The sequence below is a fragment of the Larus michahellis genome, chromosome 27 (assembly GCF_964199755.1).
Source record: "Larus michahellis chromosome 27, bLarMic1.1, whole genome shotgun sequence".
Classification (NCBI taxonomy): Eukaryota; Metazoa; Chordata; class Aves; order Charadriiformes; family Laridae; genus Larus; species Larus michahellis.
The window spans coordinates 1,527,932-1,547,548 of NC_133922.1; the positions used below are offsets into that span (position 1 = coordinate 1,527,932).

Here is a 19,617-nt window from a genome sequence, read left to right on the forward strand (position 1 = left end):
CTGGGGGCACTGGGAATTGGGGGCACTGGGAGCACTGGGGGGCGCAGTGGGAATTAGGGGGGGACTGGGAGCACTGGGGAGGGGGGGCCATTGGGAACTGAGGGCGACTGGGAGCACTGTGGGGGGAACTGGGGGCACTGGGAGCACTGGGAAGGGGGGGCCATTGGGAACTAGGGGCACTGGGAGCACTGGGGAGGGGGGGCGATGGGAACTGGGGGTGACTGGGAGCACTGGGGGTGGAACTGGGGCCACTGGGAGCACTGGGGAGGGGGGGGCGATGGGAATTAGGGGCACTGGGAGCACTGGGGGAAGCAGTGGGAATTAGGGGGGGACTGGGAGCACTGGGGAGGGGGGGGCGATGGGAACTGGGGGCACTGGGAGCACTAGGGGGGGGAACTGGGGGCACTGGAAGCACTGGGGGGGCAGTGGGAACTGGGGGCACTGGGAATTGGGGGCACTGGGAGCACTGGGGGGCGTAGTGGGAATTGGGGGGGGACTGGGAGCACTGGAGAGGGGGGGCAATGGGAACTGGGAGCAGTGGGGGGGGGCAATGGGAACTGGGGGGACTGGGAATTGGGGGCACTGGGAGCACTGGGAGGGGGACCATTGGGAACTGGGGGCGACTGGGAGCACTGGGAGGGGAACTGGGGGCACTGGGAGCACTGGGGGGGGGCGATGGGAACTGGGGATGACTGGGAGCACTGGGGGGGGGGAATTGGGGGTGACTGGGAGCACTGGGGGGGGCAATTGGGAACTGGGGGCACTGGGAGCACTGGGGGGGTCGACAGGAATTGGGGGTGACAGCACTGGGGGGGGCAGTGAGAATTAGGGGGGGACTGGGAGCACTGGGAGGGGGGGCATTGGGAACTGGGGGCGACTGGGAGCACTGGGGGGGGCGACAGGAATTGGGGGTGACTGGGAGCACTGGGGGGGGAACTGGGGGCACTGGAAGCACTGGGGGGGCAGTGGGAATTAGGGGGGGACTGGGAGCACTGGGGGGGGGCGACGGGAATTGGGGGTGACTGGGAGCACTGGGGGGGGCCATTGGGAACTGGGGGCACTGGGAGCACTAGTGGGGGGAACTGGGGGCACTGGAAGCACTGGGGGGGCAGTGGGAATTAGGGGGGGACTGGGAGCACTGCGGGGGGAACTGGGAGCACTGGGAGCACTGGGGAGGGGGCGCCATTGGGAACTGGGGATGACTGGGAGCACGGGGGGGGGCGATGGGAACTGGGGGTGACTGGGAGCACTGGGGGGGGGAACTGGGGGCACTGGGAGCACTGGGGGGGGCAGTGGGAATTAGGGGGGCACTGGGAGCACTGGGGGGGGGCGATGGGAACTGGGGATGACTGGGAGCACTGTGGGGGGGAACTGGGGGCACTGGGAGAACTGGGCAGGGGCAGTGGGAACTGGAACTGGGGGCACTGGAAATTGGGGGCACTGGGAGCACTGGGGGGCGCAGTGGGAATTGGGGGGGGACTGGGAGCACTGGGGAGGGGGGGCGATGGGAACTGGGGGCACTGGGAATTGGGGGCACTGGGAGCACTGGGGGGGGTGATGGGAATTGGGGGTGACTGGGAGCCCTGTGGGGGGGAACTGGGAGCACTGGGGGGGGGGGCGATGGGAACTGGGGGTGACTGGGAGCACTGGGGGGGGAACTGGGGGCACTGGGAGCACTGGGGGGGGCAGTGGGAATTAGGGGGGGACTGGGAGCACTGGGGAGGGGGGGCCATTGGGAACTGGGGGTGACTGGGAGCACTGGGGGGGGAACTGGGGACACTGGGAGAACTGGGCAGGGGCAGTGGGAACTGGAACTGGGGGCACTGGAAATTGGGGGCACTGGGAGCACTGGGGGGGGCAGTGGGAATTAGGGGGGGACTGGGAGCACTGGGGAGGGGGGGCAATGGGAACTGGGGGCACTGGGAATTGGGGGCACTGGGAGCCCTGTGGGGGGGAACTGGGAGCACTGGGGGGGGGGGCGATGGGAACTGGGGGTGACTGGGAGCACTGGGGGGGGAACTGGGGGCACTGGGAGCACTGGGGGGGGCAGTGGGAATTAGGGGGGGACTGGGAGCACTGGGGAGGGGGGGCCATTGGGAACTGGGGGTGACTGGGAGCACTGGGGGGGGAACTGGGGGCACTGGGAGCACTGGGGGGGGCACTGGGAACTGGGGGCACTGGGAATTGGGGGCACTGGGAGCACTGGGGAGGGGGGGCGATGGGAACTGGGGGCACTGGGAGCACTGGGGGGGGGCAGTGGGAATTGGGGGTGAAGGGGGGGGAGCTTTAGGATTTCGGGGGGGGGGGGGAGTGGGGAGGGGGAGGGACACAACCATTTAATTAGCGACCCGGCGGGATTTCCCTCGTTAGCGCTAACGAGAACCCCCCCTCTCCGCTTGCGCCCCGACACCCGTCCTTCCTCCTGCCCCCTTGTGCTGGGGAAAGGAACTAATTAATTGGACTAATTAATACGGCTAATTAATACGGCTAATTAATGAGACTAACTAATGAGACTAACTAATGAGACTAATTAATGAGACTAATTAATCCTCAGCCCAATCCCTGCTCACCTCCCGGAGCCGGCAGCTTTCTTCTCCCCGACTCTCGAGGCAGCTTCGTTAGGACCCCGCCCTAATTCATTAGGCAATTAATTAATGAATTAAGGACAACAGCGCTAATTAGGAGGCTCGTTGAAAGCCAAGGTCACCCAGGGAAGGGGGGGGTGGGGGTGGGGGGGTGTCTCTGGGGACATGGGGACACAAGGACCTCGTGGAAGGTCCTTGGGCACCCGGGGCTGGGAGAACCTCGTTAGGACTAATTAAGCCTTTAATTAGGCCTGGGGGGAGCTCGGGAAGGGAACAGCCCTTTGAGGTGACTGTTCTGGGGACTGTCCCCAGATGTCCCCAAGGTCATGGAGTCCTCGAGGGACAGCAGCTCCTTGGGGGACACGTCCCTTTGGGGGACACGTTCATGAGAACTTCGCGGGAGACCCCGGGGGGAGGCAGGGGGACACCCTGGGGACACCTTGGGGACACCGTTGGCCAAGTGGTGACAAGGAGGGCCGCAGGTGGCCGTCACCATCAGTGCCACCATGCTCTGTGCCGGGGATGGGTGCCCGCCACCATGGGTGGCATCGGAGCTTGGAGTTGGGGACATCGGCACCTGTGGTGGGTGGCTGTCCCCGTTGGTGGCATCTGACCTTGGAGTTGGGGACAGACCATGTCCCCATGGGTGGCATCTTCACCTGTGGTGGGTGGCTGTCCCCGTTGGTGGCATCTGACCTTGGAGTTGGGGACAGACACCCGTCCCCATGGGTGGCATCTTCACCTGTGGTGGGTGGCTGTCCCCGTTGGTGGCATCTGACCTTGGAGTTGGGGACATCGGCACCTGTGGTGGGTGTCTGTCCCCGTTGGTGGCATCTGACCTTGGAGTTGGGGACAGACGCCCGTCCCCATGGGTGGCATCTGCACCTGTGGTGGGTGTCTGTCCCCGCTGGTGGCATCTGACCTGGGAGTTGGGGACAGACACCCGTCCCCATGGGTGGCATCTTCACCTGTGGTGGGTGTCTGTCCCCGTTGGTGGCATCTGACCTTGGAGTTGGGGACATCTGCACCTGTGGTGGGTGTCTGTCCCCGCTGGTGGCATCTGACCTGGGAGTTGGGGACAGACACCCGTCCCCATGGGTGGCATCTTCACCTGTGGTGGGTGGCTGTCCCCGTTGGTGGCATCTGACCTTGGAGTTGGGGACAGACGCCCGTCCCCATGGGTGGCATCTTCACCTGTGGTGGGTGTCTGTCCCCGCTGGTGGCATCTGACCTTGGATTTGGGGACAGACACCCGTCCCCATGGGTGGCATCTGCACCTGTGGTGGGTGGCTGTCCCCGTTGGTGGCATCTGACCTTGGAGTTGGGGACATCTGCACCTGTGGTGGGTGTCTATCCCCGTTGGTGGCATCTGACCTGGGAGCTGGGGACAGACACCCATCCCCATGGGTGGCATCTGCACCTGTGGTGGGTGTCTGTCCCCGTTGGTGGCATCTGACCTTGGAGTTGGGGACAGACGCCCGTCCCCATGGGTGGCATCTGCACCTGTGGTGGGTGGCTGTCCCCGTTGGTGGCATCTGACCTTGGTGTTGGGGACACGTGCCAACATCCATGGGTGGCATCTTCACCCGTGGTGGGTGTCTGTCCCCGTTGGTGGCATCTGACCTTGGAGTTGGGGACAGACGCCCGTCCCCATGGGTGGCATCTTCACCCGTGGTGGGTGTCTGTCCCCGTTGGTGGCATCTGACCTTGGAGTTGGGGACAGACGCCCGTCCCCATGGGTGGCATCTGCACCTGTGGTGGGTGGCTGTCCCCGTTGGTGGCATCTGACCTTGGTGTTGGGGACACGTGCCAACATCCATGGGTGGCATCTTCACCCGTGGTGGGTGTCTGTCCCGGTTGGTGGCATCTGACCTTGGAGTTGGGGACAGACGCCCGTCCCCATGGGTGGCATCTGCACCTGTGGTGGGTGTCTGTCCCCGTTGGTGGCATCTGACCTTGGTGTTGGGGACACGTGCCAACATCCATGGGTGGCATCTTCACCCGTGGTGGGTGTCTGTCCCCGCTGGTGGCATCTGACCTTGGAGTTGGGGACAGACGCCCGTCCCCATGGGTGGCATCTTCACCTGTGGTGGGTGTCTGTCCCCGCTGGTGGCATCTGACCTTGGAGTTGGGGACACATGCCAACATCCATGGGTGGCATCTTCACCCGTGGTGGGTGTCTGTCCCCGTTGGTGGCATCTGACCTTGGAGTTGGGGACAGACCGTGTCCCCATGGGTGGCATCTTCACCTGTGGTGGGTGTCTGTCCCGGTTGGTGGCATCTGACCTTGGAGTTGGGGACAGACCGTGTCCCCATGGGTGGCATCTTCACCTGTGGTGGGTGTCTGTCCCGGTTGGTGGCATCTGACCTTGGAGTTGGGGACAGACCGTGTCCCCATGGGTGGCATCTTCACCCGTGGTGGGTGTCTGTCCCCGTTGGTGGCATCTGACCTTGGCGTTGGGGACACATGCCAACATCCAAGGGTGGCATCTGCACCTGTGGTGGGTGTCTGTCCCCGCTGGTGGCATCTGACCTTGGAGTTGGGGACAGACGTCCGTCCCCATGGGTGGCATCTTCACCTGTGGTGGGTGTCTGTCCCGGTTGGTGGCATCTGACCTTGGAGTTGGGGACATCTGCAGCTGTGGTGGGTGTCTATCCCCGTTGGTGGCATCTGACCTGGGAGTTGGGGACAGACACCCATCCCCATGGGTGGCATCTTCACCTGTGGTGGGTGTCTGTCCCCGTTGGTGGCATCTGACCTTGGAGTTGGGGACAGACGCCCGTCCCCATGGGTGGCATCTGCACCTGTGGTGGGTGTCTGTCCCCGCTGGTGGCATCTGACCTGGGAGTTGGGGACAGACACCCGTCCCCATGGGTGGCATCTTCACCTGTGGTGGGTGTCTGTCCCCGTTGGTGGCATCTGACCTTGGAGTTGGGGACATCTGCGCCTGTGTTGGGTGTCTATCCCCGTTGGTGGCATCTGACCTTGGTGTTGGGGACACCGTCCCCATGGGTGGCATCTTCACCTGTGGTGGGTGTCTGTCCCCACTGGTGGCATCTGACCTTGGCGTTGGGGACACCGTCCCCATGGGTGGCATCTGCACCTGTGGTGGGTGTCTGTCCCCACTGGTGGCATCTGACCTTGGCGTTGGGGACACTGTCCCCATGGGTGACATCCCTCTGAGCTCTCCGCCAGACCCGTCCCCATCCCCCGTCCCTTGTCCCCAACCCCCTTCCCAGGGTCCCCAAAGCCAACCCGTTGTCCCGGTGCCACCTCCGGGTGCCCAAACCGGCCACCCCGGTTCCTGGCGGGGGCTCAAGAAAGGAGGTGACAAAGGAGGTGACGATGACGACGCAGCTGAGGTTGGGGACACGGGGGTGGGACACGAGGACGTGGCCACCCGTCCCCGGAAAGCCGTGAAAGCAGGAGGTGCCACGTGACGGCGGGTGGCCTCGGTGGCAACCAGGAGCCACCGAGGTCCCCGCCAGGGGATTTGGGGCCACCGAGGTGTCACCGAGGCCACCCCGCGGGGGCGGAGGGACAGAGGGAGGGTGGGGACATCGGCGGGGGGGGGGACCCACCCCGGTGGCCCCCAGGACCTTCCTGTTGACTGGCACCGGGAGGTGACAACCCCGGGGACACCGGGGAGGGGGGTGTCGGTGTCACCAGCGTTGCCCCCCCCTCCCCCCCCCAACTTTGGGGTCCCCTTTGTCCCCCCCCTTGGGGGTCCCCTTAATTCCCCCCTCCTTTAGGGTCCCCCCCCCCCCTTTTTAGGGTCCCCTTAACCCCGCCCCTATTTTGGGGTCCCCATTTCTCAGCCCCCCCCGCCATGGGTGCCCCCCCCCCCCCCGCCCCCGCCCACCCTGGGTGTGGCCGGGCCCCGCCCTGTGATTACGGGATTGTGGGGGAGGGCGACGGGGGAAACTGAGGCACGGTGGGGTTCTGGGAGGCCCTGGGAAGCACTGGGATGGACTGGGAGGCCCAAGGAAGGGCACTGGGAGGCACTGGGAAGCACTGGGATGGACTGGGAGGCCCAAGGAAGGGCACTGGGAGGCACTGGGATGGACAGGAAGGGCACTGGGAAGCACTGGGATGGACTGGGAGGCCCAAGGAAGGGCACTGGGAGGCACTGGGAAGCACTGGGATGGACAGGAAGGGCACTAGGAAGCACTGGGATGGACTGGGAGGCACTGGGAAGGGCACTGGGAGGCACTGGAAAGCACTGGGAAGGACAGGAAGGGCACTGGGAAGCATTGGGATGGACTGGGAGGCACTGGGAAGGGCACTGGGAAGCACTGGGAAGCACTGGGATGGACAGGAAGGGCACTAGGAAGCACTGGGATGGACTGGGAGGCACTGGGAAGGGCACTGGGAGGCACTGGGAAGCACTGGGAAGGACAGGAAGGGCACTGGGAAGCATTGGGATGGACTGGGAGGCACTGGGAAGGGCACTGGGAGGCACTGGAAAGCACTGGGAAGGACAGGAAGGGCACTGGGAGGCACTGGGATGGACTGGGAGGCACTGGGAAGGGCACTGGGAGGCACTGGGAAGCACTGGGATGGACAGGAAGGGCACTGGGAAGCACTGGGATGGACTGGGAGGCACTGGGAAGGGCACTGGGAAGCACTGGAAAGCACTGGGAATGACAGGAAGGGCACTGGGAAGCATTGGGATGGACTGGGAGGCACTGGGAAGGGCACTGGGAGGCATTGGGAGGCACTGGGATGGACCGGGAGGCACTGGGAAGGGCACTGGGAAGCACTGGGATGGACAGGAAGGGCACTGGGAAGCACTGGGAAGCACTGGGATGGATTGGGAGGCACTGGGAAGCATTGGGCTGGACTGGGAGGCACTGGGAAGGGCACTGGGAAGGGCACTGGGAAGGGCACTGGGAAGCACTGGGATGGACTGGGGGGCACTGGGAAGGGCACTGGGAAGGGCATTGGGAAGCACTGGGAAGGACAGGAAGGGCACTGGGGGGCACTGGGAAGCACTGGGAAGGACAGGGAGGGCATTGGGAAGCATTGGGATGGACTGGGAGGCACTGGGAAGTACTGGGAAGGACAGGAAGGGCACTGGGAAGCACTGGGATGGGCTGGGAAGGACTGGGAAGGACAGGGAGGGCACTGGGAAGCATTGGGATGGACTGGGAGGCACTGGGAAGGGCACTGGGGGGCACTGGGAGGCCCTAGAGGAGCTTCAAGGGGTGCACTGGGATGCACTGAGGTGTACTGGGATATACTGGGAGGCCCCAGGGAAGCAGGGCATTGCCCCGGGGACGCTGGGACAAGAACTGGGAGGTGCCCGGATGCACTGGGACACTCTAGGAGGCACTGGGGTAGACTGGGAGACACTGGGAAATGCTGGGAGGCACTGGGATTTACTGGGATGCTCTGGAAGGCAATGGGGCATACTGGGTTGTACTGGGAGGCACAAGGATGCAATGGGAGGCACCGGGTGGCACTGGGAAGCGCTGGGAGGCACTGGGAAGCACTGGAACGGCCCAGGAGGCACTGGGAGATACTGGAGTGCCCCAGAAGGCACTGGGAGGCACTGGGAAGCACTGGGAGACACTGGGAAGCTCTGGAGGCCACTGGGAGGCACTAGGAAGCACTGGGAGGCCCCAGGAGGCACTGGGAGACAGTGGGAAGATCTGGAGGCCACTGGGAGGCATTGGGATGGCCCGGGAGGCACTGGGAAGCACTGGGAAGCACTGGGATGCCCCAGGAGGCACTGGGAAGGTCTGGAGGCCACTGGGAGGCACTGGGAAGCACTGGGATGCCCCGTGAGGCACTGGGAAGGTCTGGAGGCCACTGGGAGGCACTGGGATGTCCCGGGAGACACTGGGAAAGCACCGCGAAGACCCTCGGAAGGCACTGGGAGGCACTGGGAAGCACTGGGAGGCACTGGGATGCCCCAGGAGGCACTGGGAAGCACTGGGAGACACTGGGAGACACTGGGAGACGCTGGGAGGCACTAGGATGCCCCAGGAGGCACTGGGAGGCACTGGGAAGCACTGGTGTGGCCCGGGAGGCACTGGGAAGGTCTGGAGGCCACTGGGAGGCACTGGGAGGCACTAGGACACCCTGGGAGGCACTGGGGAGCTCTGGAGGCCACTGGGAGGCACTGGGAAGGGCACTGGGATGGCCCGTGAGGCACTGGGAAGCACTGGGAGGCCCCAGGAGGCACTGGGAGACACTGGGAAGACCTGGAGGCACTGGGAAGGTCTGGAGGCCACTGGGAGGCACTGGGAAGCACTGGGATGGCCCGGGAGGCACTGGGAAAGCACTGCGAAGACCCTCAGAAGGCACTGGGAGGCACTGGGAAGGACTGGAGGTCACTGGGAGGCACTGGGATGCCCCAGGAGGCACTGGGAAGCACTGGGAGGCCTCAGGAGGCACTGGGAGACACTGGGAGGCACTGGGAAGCACCGGGAGGCACTAGGATGCCATGGGAGGCACTGGGGAGCTCTGGAGGCCACTGGGAGACACTGGGATGCCCCGGGAGGCACTGGGGAGCTCTGGAGGCCACTGGGAGGCACTGGGACATCCCGGGAGGCACTGGGAAAGCACCGCGAAGACCCTCGGAAGGCACTGGGAGGCACTGGGAAGCACTGGGAGGCACTGGTTGACACCTGCGCCGCCCCGGGCCGGGGTGGGGCGGGAGGGTGAGACCGCCCCGACCGGCCCCACTCCCTCCCGGGGTGGCCCCAGCCCAGGCGGGGCCCGATGGGGATTTAAGGAGCTGGGCCCAGCACCCGCCACCCTCCTCTTCCTCCCGCCGCCATGGAGCGCCTCCTGCCGCTGCTGCTCCTGGCTGCTGGTGAGGGCACTGGGGGGGCAACTGGGAGGACGCTAGGGGGCACTGGGAGGGCATTGGAAGGGGGCTGGGGGCCACTGCGGGGGCACTGGGAGGACGCTAAGGGCCACTGGCAGGCACTGGGAGGGCACTGGAAGGGGGGCTGGGGGGCACTGGGAGGGCGCTGGGGGCCACCAGGGGGCGCCTGGAGGGCACTGGGGGACACTGGGGGGCACTGGGAGGGCACGGGGGGCACTGGGAGGATGCTGGGGGCAGCTAGGAGGCGCTTGGAGGGCACTGGGAAGGCACTGGAGGGCACTGGGGATGCTGGGAGGGCACTGGGGGGGGGGCACTGGAAGGGAACTGGGGAGCACCAGAAGGTGCTGGGAGGGCACTGGGAGGCCCCAGGAGGCACTGGGAGGGCACTGGGGACTACTGGGAAGGAACTGGAGTTGAACTGGGGACACCGGGAGGCAGTGGGAGCGTACTGGTGTGAGTGGGAGGGAAAGCGGAAGCGCCGGGATGGCATGGAACTGGTACTGGGAGGGAGCCGTGGGTGGACTGGGGGCACTGGGAGGCAGTGGGAGCGCACTGGTGTGGGTCAGAGGGAAAGAGAAGGTACTGGGGAAGACTATGAGGCGGGCACTGGGAAGCACTGGGAGCACTGGAGCGTCGAAGGGAATGAGGAGGTTGCAGGAGGGCACTGGGAGGGTACTGGGAAGGAGCTGGAGGTGAACTGGGGGCCACTGGGAGCACGTGGGAAGGAATGAGGAAGCAATGGGAGGCACCAGGGAGACACTGAGGGGTACTGGGAGGGAACTGGGAAGTGCTGAGGGTGTACTGGGCGGGGGGGGGCGGCGGGGGGAGCTGGGGGCAGGAGGAGGGAACTGGAGTCAACTGGGAAAACTTGGCAGGCAGCGGGAGGAAACGGTGTGACACTGGGAGGCACTGGGAGGCACTGGGGGCCACGGCGGGGGAATGAGGCAGTGTTGGGAAAGAACTGGGAGGGCACTGGGAGGCACTGGGAGGCAGTGGGTGAGACGCGGTAGGTCACTGGGGGCACTGGGAGGGAGAGGGAGAGCTGGGGGGACACGGGGGAGGCGACACGGGGAGGTGCTGGGGGGGCCCAGGAGACCCAGTAGGAGGGAACCGGGAGGGAACTGGGAGACACTGGGAGGGACTGGTGGGTGCTGACTCCCCCCCCACCCCGTCTCCGCTCCCACAGCTGCCGTGGGGGACGAGAACCGGATCGTGGGGGGCCGGAGCTGCCAGAAGAAACGTCACCCCTACCAGGTGGTCCTCCTGGGCCCCCAGAAGAACATCCACTGTGGTGGGGTCCTCATCGACAAGTTCTGGGTGCTGACGGCCGCCCACTGCGACACCAAGAGGTGGGGGTGACTCCCCCCCCCCCACCAACCCAGTGGGGTGGGGGTGGGGTGGGGTCCCCCCCTGCTTTTTGGCCACGGGCTACTGGGAGGAGCCATGGAGAGGTCCACCAGGAGCTGGAGGTGGCCCCGGTCATGGGAAGACCCGGTCGGGATTCATCTCAACGCGGCTGGAGAACCTCAATGGTCATCGTGGGGAGGGTCTAGGTGGGCTCCCAGTATGACCGTCTAACTGGGTTGGCCGCCGCAACCATCTCGCTGGGCTCCCAGTAGGACCGTCTAACTGGGTTGACCACCACCAACCATCTAGGTGGGCTCCCAGAATGACCATCTAACTGGGTTGGCCACCACAACCGTCTAGGTGGGCTCCCAGAATGACCATCTCACCGTGTTGGCCACCACAACCATCCAGCTCTGTGGACTGGGACCTGGAACAGGCCAGGTTGGGTGGAGGGGGCAAACCAGTTTGAGGAGCCTGTGGCACTGGTGTGACTGGCCTGGGCAGGGGCACTCACATGCCAAGCCCACGGGAGGACCACAGAGGCCACCGTCCCCTCCACCACGGTAGCTCCTGCCACCTTCTCGAGGTAGAAATGTGGACATTTTTTTTGGGTGGTCTGAGTTTCTCCCCACGCCCGGGTAGGACCTGCCAGAAAAAAAAAAAAAAAAAATTGGGACAAAAAAAAAAAAAAAAAAAAAAATCCCAATTTTAGGTTTTAGTTGGGTGCGGGGAGGACCCAGAGAGTGGTCAGGACATCCGGGTCCTCAGGTTGGACTTGGTTCTTCTCCAACTTGGGTTGGTCCAAGGAGGACTCGGGTGGCGGTGGCCAACTCTTCTGGCTGGGCCACATCGGGTTCCTGGCCTCAGTTTCCCCATCTGGTTGGAGACGTTCATGAGAGGAGAAGACTTTTGCCCGGCTTCTGGCGAGCTCCTCCCACCCTCCACCACGTGGACCTTCCACGGCACGTCCACCGGGGAACCTCACCGTGGTCCTTTCTCCACCACATGGTCCTTTCTTCACCCCCATGGACCTTCCCTGGAATGTCCACCGGGGAACCTCACCGTGGTCCTTTCTCCACCCCGTGGACCTTCCCTGTCGCGTCCACCGGGGAACCTCACCGTGGTCCTTTCTCCACCACGTGGACCTTCCCTGTCACGTCCACCAGGGAACCTCACCGCGGTCTTTTCTCCACCCCGCCCCCCAACCCCGTTGCCCAGGCCCATCCCCATCCGCATGGGTGACCACAGCTTGAAGACCAAGGAGGGGACGGAGCAGTGCATCAACTCGGCCAAGGCCTTCGTCCACCCCAACTACAACCCCAGCAGCCATGACAGTGACATCATGCTCCTGAAGCTCCAGAAGCCGGCCCGCTTCACCGAGCGCGTCCACCCGGTGGCCCTCCCCAAGCGTTGTCCCCCACCCAACACCGAGTGCATCGTGTCGGGCTGGGGCAGCACCAGCAGCCCTGAAGGTAGGTGGAAACATCTCCTTGAGCCACGTTGCGGGGTGGTCCTCGGGGGACATCTCAGCATCTTGGGGACATCTCAGTGTCCTGGGGACATCTCAGGCTCTTGGGGACATCTCAGCAACCTGAGGACTTCTCAGCATCTTGGGGACATCTCAGGCTCTTGGGGACATCTCAGCAACCTGGGGGCATCTCAGGCTCCTGGGGACATCTCAGCATCCTTGGGGAGTGTCCTGGGGACATCTCAGTGTCTTTGTGACATCTCAGGCTCTTGGGGACACCTCAGCAACCTGGGGACTTCTCAGCATCTTGGGGACATCTCAGCGTCCTTGGGGACATCTCAGCGTCCTTGGGGAGTGTCCTGGGGACATCTCAGCGTCTTTGTGACATCTCAGGCTCTTGGGGAAATCTCAGGCTCTCGGGGACATCTCAGCAACCTGGGGGCATCTCAGGATTTTGGGGACATCTCAGTTGCCTTGGGGACATCTCAGCATCTTGGGGACATGTCCCCTTGGGGGGAGAGGCCTGGGTCCATCAGTGGTCCGTGGGGTGGCTGTGGAAGCCTCCATTCTCCACCAGGTCCACGCCGTGACCACAGGAGGCTCCAGTTTCCTCCAAGGTGGCCATTCCCCCCTCATCTTGAGGGCGTCTTCCATGGTGGGGCTGTCCCCACCCACGTCACCCTAGGAGGGAGAGGGCCCCACTCTTTCCCTGCTCCCTTGGGACCCTACCCCGGGGCGGGGGCGGGGGGAGGGGGCGGAGGTGGGTGACCGTGTCCCGCTGTCCCCAGGGTACTTCCCCGACGTTCTCCAGTGCGGCGTGGTCTACACCATGCCCAACGAAGAGTGTGGCAAGCTCTACCCTAAAGGCATCACCAAGAACATGCTCTGCGCCGGCGTCACCACGGGGGGCACCGACTCCTGCCAGGTAGGTTTGGGGGAAAGGGGGGGGGGGGGGGTTGGGGCAAGGTGGGGGGGTCCGGCTGGTTCCACACCCCCCCCCGCCAAGGAGACACCCCAGTGGAGAACCGGGATGAGGGCACCCTCCCCGCTTGGCCTTGAGGACCAGTAAGAGGAACCCGACTCCGTGGTGGGTCGGGCTTGGGGACACGGGCTGCTGTAGGGACCCTTGGGTGCTATGGGGGGGGAAGGGGGTTCCATGGGTACGTTGGGGTGCTATAGGGACCCCCCCTCACCAAGCACCATGCCCACCCCTGGGGGCCAGAGAGACTTTCTGGGTGCTATAGGGACTCCCAGGCCGGGCACAGTCTCCTCGGTGCTCTAGGGACCCCCAAGACAATCGGGGGCCCTCCTGGGTGCTATAGGACCCCCCCAGGGTGTTATAGGAAAGCCTGGGACCCCCAAGAGCTCTACAACCCCCGCCCCGCCCCCCGGGTGCTACAGGGACCCCACGGCCACTATAGGGACCTCCTCAGTGCCATGGGGACCTCCCGGACCTCAGCTCCAACGCTCTACAGGGCATAGAGGTCTCCACGCCCTGGCCCCATAGGGCATGGGGGTCTCCATATCCTGACCCCATAGGGCATAGGGGGTCTCCATGCCTTAACCCTATAGGACATGGGGGTCTCCATGTCTTGACCCCATAGGGCATGGGGGTCTCCATTGCCCTGACCCCATAGGCCATGGTTGTCTCCTTTCCCTCATCCCATAGGCCATGGTGGTCTCCTTTCCCTCACCCCATAGGGCATGGTGGTCTCCATGCCCTCACCCCATAGGACGTGGTGGCCTCCATTCCCTCACCCCATAGGACGTGGTGGTCTCCATTGCCCTGACCCCATAGGCCATGGTGGTCTCCATGCCTTAACCCTATAGGCCATGGGGGTCTCCATGTCTTGACCCCACAGGACATGGTGGCGCTCGAGGGAGAACCGTGGGGCCTGAAGGGTCCCCATGGGGTGGAGTTTGGGCTGAGGTTGGGGGACCCAACCCTGGGCCCATCTCATGGGGTTCTTCTCTCCCCTCCCCCCCCCCGCAGGGCGACTCGGGAGGTCCTCTGGTCTGTGGGGCCGAGCTGCAGGGCATCGTCTCGTGGGGCATGCAGGTCTGCGGGCAACGGGGCAAACCGGGGGTCTACACCCGCGTCTGCGAGTTCACCTCCTGGATCCAAGACACCATGAGGAGGAACAGCCACGCCTGAGCCACCGCCCCCCCCCGCAAGGAAGAGTCTTCTCCTCACCCCGTGTCCCCCCTCCCCCCCCAAAAAAACACCAGGGGTCTTCTTCTCCCTTCTCCCACCCCACCTCGGCTGGGGAAGAGCTCCTGGAATAAAGCCCTGTGAAACGTGGCCACCTTCCACCGGCCCGTGGCTTCCCCGTGGTCACCGAGGCCATGGGGCTGGGAGGGAAGTTGAGGGAGGATCGTGGCCACCATGAGCATGGTGAGGAAATCGCCCCGGTTCTGAGGGCTGGAGTTGGTGGCCGTGGTGGACCATGCGCCGTGGCAATGGTGGCAACCACATGTCTGGTGCTGGTGGTCATGGTGGCAACCTGCGACCACATGTATCTGGTGCTGGTGGTTATGGTGGCAACCTGTGACCACATGTATCTGGTGCTGGTGGCCATGGTGGCAACCTGTGACCACATGTATCTGGTGCTGGTGGTCATGGTGGCAACCTCCAACCACATGTCTGGTGCTGGTGGTCATGGTGGCAACCTCCAACCACATGTATCTAGTGTTGGTGGCCATGGTGGCAACCTGTGACCACATGTATCTGGTGCTGGTGGTCATGGTGGCAACCTCCAACCACATGTCTGGTGCTGGTGGTCATGGTGGCAACCTCCAACCACATGTATCTAGTGTTGGTGGCCATGGTGGCAACCTGTGACCACATGTATCTGGTGCTGGTGGCCATGGTGGCAACCTGTGACCACATGTATCTGGTGCTGGTGGTCATGGTGGCAACCTGTGACCACATGTCTGGTGCTGGTGGTCATGGTGGCAACCTCCAACCACGTGTATCTTGTGCTGGTGGCCATGGTGGCAACCTGCGACCACATGTATCTGGTGCTGGTGGTTATGGTGGCAACCTGCGACCACATGTATCTGGTGCTGGTGGCCATGGTGGCAACCTCCAACCACGTGTATCTGGTGGCAACCTCCAACCACACGTATCTGGTGCTGGTGGTCATGGTAGGACACTCATGGCCGCATGTATCTGGTGCTTTTGGTCACGGTGGCAACCTCCAACTACATATCTGGTGCCGTCCACCACGGCGGACAACTCGTGACCGTGGGTATCTGGTGCTGGTGGCCATGGTGGCTACCTGCAACCACGTGTCTGGCGTCCAGCTCCGGAAGATATATGTTGAGGTCCGGAGGACACGTGTGTCCAGATCTGGAGGATACATGTCCAGGTTGTAGAACATCTGTCCACGTCTATAGGACACGTATGTCCAGGTCTGGAGGACACGTATGTCCAGGTCTGGAGATCCCGTGTCACCGTCTGGAGGCCACGTATGTCCCACAGCAGGACAACACCCGTGTCCGAGCCTGGAGGACACACACGTGCAGCTCAGGAAGCCACGGACGGCGACCCACCACTGCGTATGTCCAGCCTGGTGGCCACGGCTGGCGTGTCCCCGCCCCACATGGTGCCACGTGTCGTCCCCCCACCGTGAAACCCCCCCCCCACCACCACCCCATCTTGGCCCCACCACCACGTGTCGGTGACACCCCACGCCCCACAACCCCGGGGTTACGGCGGGGCTGGTGTCACCCAGGAGCGCAGCAGGCAGCTGGTGGCTCCTCCTGGGAGCACGTGGGCGCCCTAATCGGCGCCAATTAAGAGCTGGCTAATGAGGCGGCCGCTAACGAGGGTCCCCCCCCCCGCACCGAGAGAACCAGTCGGGCCAAGGCCGCGGCGTGCGGCTCCGCCCGAGAAGCCACGCCGCCCTGTTTACACCACTGACACCCGGCGGGATCTACCCAGAGGAGGAGGAAGAGGAGGAGGAAGCTCCGCCCCCTCCCGCCGCCTGGCCCCGCCCCCTCCCTGGGCCAGAAGCCCCGCCCCCAACCCACGTGCAAGAGGCACGGGGCGATGGCGCCCCCCAGTGCCAGGGGGAGCACATGGGTGTGCGGGGGGATGGGCGTGAAGTGCCTGGTGGGGACGTGTGTCATGGACATATGGACGTGTGGACGCAGTTGTGGCCATGTGGACGCACGTCGTGGACATGTGGACACGGGTTGTGGACATGTATCATGGCCATACGGACGTGTGGACGCGTGTTGTGGACGTGTAGACGCGTGTTGTGGACGTGTGGACTTGTGTCGTGGACGTGTGGACATGTATCATGGACATATGGACATGTGGACACGTGTTGTGGACGTGTGGATGTGTGTCATGGACATGTATCATGGCCATATGGACGTGTGGACACGTGTTGTGGACGTGTGGATGTGTGTCGTGGACGTGTGGACATGTATCATGGACATATGGACGTGTGGACGCAGTTGTGGCCATGTGGACGCACATCGTGGACATGTGGACACAGGTCGTGGACGTGTGTTGTGGACATGTGGACATGTATCATGGCCATATGGACGTGTGGACGCGTGTCGTGGACGTGTGGACATGTATCATGGACATATGGACATGTGGACACGTGTTGTGGACGTGTGGATGTGTGTCATGGACATGTATCATGGCCATATGGACATGTGGACACGTGTTGTGGACATGTGGATGTGTGTCATGGACATGTATCATGGACATATGGACATGTGGACACGTGTTGTGGACGTGTGGATGTGTGTCATGGACATGTGGACATGTGTCATGGACGTGTGGACATGTATCATGGACATATGGACGTGTGGACGCAGTTGTGGCCATGTGGACGCACGTCGTGGACATGTGGACGCAGGTTGTGGACGTGTGTTGTGGACATGTGGACATGTATCATGGCCATATGGACGTGTGGACGTGTGTTGTGGACGTGCGTCATAGACATGTGGACATGTGGACGCAGGTTGTGGATGTGCGTCGTGGACGTGTGGACATGTACCATGGACATGTGGATGTGTGGACATGTGTTGTGGACGTGTGGACGTGTGTAGTGGACATTTATCATGGACTTATGGACGTGTGGACACGTGTTGTGGACGTGTGGACATGTGTCATGGCCATATGGACGTGCAGACGCGTGTCGTGGACATGTGGACGTGTGTTGTGGGTGTGTGGATGTGTGTCGTGGACACGTGGACGTGTGTTGTGGGTGTGTGGACACGTGGACGTGTGTCACAGATGTGGGGACGCGTGTTGGGGAACGCGTGGGACATCTCTCAGGGACTTGTGGAAGTGTGTCGGGGGGGGGGGGGTGTGTCATGGACGTGTGGACTCCAAAGCCAGGTGGCCAACCAGCATGTCCAGGTCTCCAAAGCTGATTGGCCAACCAGCACGTGGTGGGCTCCAAAGCTGATTGGCCAACCAGCCCATGCCGATCTCCAAAGCCATTAGCCAATCAACATGTCCACATCTTCAAAGCCAACCGGCCCATCGCCGTGCCCAAGTTGCCAAAGTCATTGGCCAATTGGATCACGTTGGTCTCCAAAAGCTGCCGGCCAACCCCGTGCGTCTGCCTCCGCCACGATCGTCCAATCATCTCCCTTGGCTTCCCCAAAGCCGCTTGACCTCCCGCCATCGTTTGCACCTCCACGACCGACCAACCGACCAACCAACTGACCAACCAACCAACGAACCAACCAACCGACCAACTAACCGACCGACCGACCAACCGACCAACCGACCGACCAACCGACCGACCAACCGACCAACCAACCGACCAACTAACCGACCGACTGACCGACCGACCAACCGACCGACCAACCGACCAACCAACCGACTGACCGACCAACCAACCAACCAACAAACCAACCAACCAACCGACCGACCGACCGACCAACCGACCGACCGACCGACCGACCAACCAATGAACCGACCGACCGACCAACCAACCGACTGACCAACCGACCAACCGACCAACCGACCAACCAACCGACTGACCGACTGACCAACCGACCAACTGACCAACCGACCAATCGACCAACCGACCGACCAACCGACCGACCGACTGACCAACCAACCAACCAACCAACCGACCAACCAACCAACCAACCAACCAACCAACCAACCAACCGACCAACCGACCGACCGACCAACCGACCGACCAACCAATGAACCAACCGACCGACCAACCAACCGACTGACCAACCGACCGACCGACCAACCGACCGACCGACTGACCAACCGACCAATCGACTGACCGACCAACCAACCAACCAACCAACCGACCGACCAACCGACTGACCAACCAACCAACCGACCAACCAACCGACTGACCGACCGACCGACCAACTGACCGACCAACCAATCATCTCCCTTGCCTTCCCCAAAGCCTCTTGACCTCCCGCCACCTTTCACATCCCCACAACCGAGCGTCCAATTGCGGCGTGGGGTCGCCCGGCTCCCAGCCAACCAACGACCCCCCCCCCCGCAACGCCACCACCCAAAATCGACCGACCGCCGACCGACCGACCAATCGGCACGCCCCGCCGGTGACGCAAGGCCAAGGCGGTGCCGAGGAAGCGCCGAGGGATTAAGGGAAGGAGGCGACGAGGCGGCAGCTTCGGGCCCAACCGGACGCCTCCAGCTCAACCCCGGGGTGGGACGGGAGGGGACGGGAGGGGACAAGACAGGACGGGACGGGGACAGGCCCCGACGCCGTTATAAAAACCCCGGCGCTCACGTGGGAGGGACGGGCGCGGAGCGTCGGCGACGGAGGAGAAGACGCGCCAGGGCCAGTTGGGACAGATTTATTTTTTTTTTTAATTATTTTTATTATTTTTAGCCGGGGGGGGCAACGTTGAGGGTTATTTTTTTTATTTTTTTTTATTTTATTTTATTTTATTTTTTTTGGAGGGGAGGAAGGGGGAGGGGGGGGGGGGGGCGGGGTGGGAGGGTTGGGGAGAGACACGGACGCGAGGATTTTTGCCACCCTCCCCCCCTGCCCCCGTCTCCGGAAGGAAGGGGACGTCGGCCGGGAACTGGGAGAGCTCGACTGGGAAGGACCGGGGCGGCCCCGGCCCCCGGCGGGGCACAGCGGGGACCTGCGGAGAGGTTTGCTGGGATGGGGGGGGTGGGAGGGGGGGACGGGTTGGGGCGGGGGGGGTGTGATGGGGACATGGTCCTTCCTTCCACCTGCTGCTCCTGGGCTCCATCCCTCCCATCTTCTTGCTTGGTCCATCCCCGATCTCCATCTTTCCTTCCTGCTCCGTGTTTCCTCCATCCTCGATCTCCATCTTTCCTTCCTTCTCCATGTTTCCTCCATCCCCGACGTCCATCTTTCCTTCCTTCTCCATATCT

At 63.4% G+C, this 19,617-nt stretch overlaps 1 protein-coding gene across 1 annotated transcript; it reads left to right on the forward strand.

Annotated features, from left to right (window-relative positions):
• Positions 1–9,372: 9,372 nt before the first annotated feature.
• On the forward strand, positions 9,373–14,394 carry LOC141735017 (trypsin-like). The gene is made up of 5 exons (XM_074567433.1): positions 9,373–9,409; positions 10,611–10,773; positions 11,990–12,243; positions 13,028–13,164; positions 14,233–14,394. Exons 1-5 carry the CDS (start codon positions 9,373–9,375, stop codon positions 14,392–14,394), a joined length of 753 nt encoding a protein of 250 aa, XP_074423534.1.
• Positions 14,395–19,617: the final 5,223 nt, after the last annotated feature.

Bases quoted from the DNA above. Each gene is read 5' to 3' on its own strand.
- LOC141735017 (XM_074567433.1), top strand. From the start codon at position 9,373: ATGGAGCGCCTCCTGCCGCTGCTGCTCCTGGCTGCTG. The intron at 9,410-10,610 runs GTGAGGGCACTG...CCGCTCCCACAG, and splicing joins GCTGCTGCTCCTGGCTGCTG to CTGCCGTGGGGGACGAGAAC. The intron at 12,244-13,027 runs GTAGGTGGAAAC...CGCTGTCCCCAG, and splicing joins CAGCACCAGCAGCCCTGAAG to GGTACTTCCCCGACGTTCTC.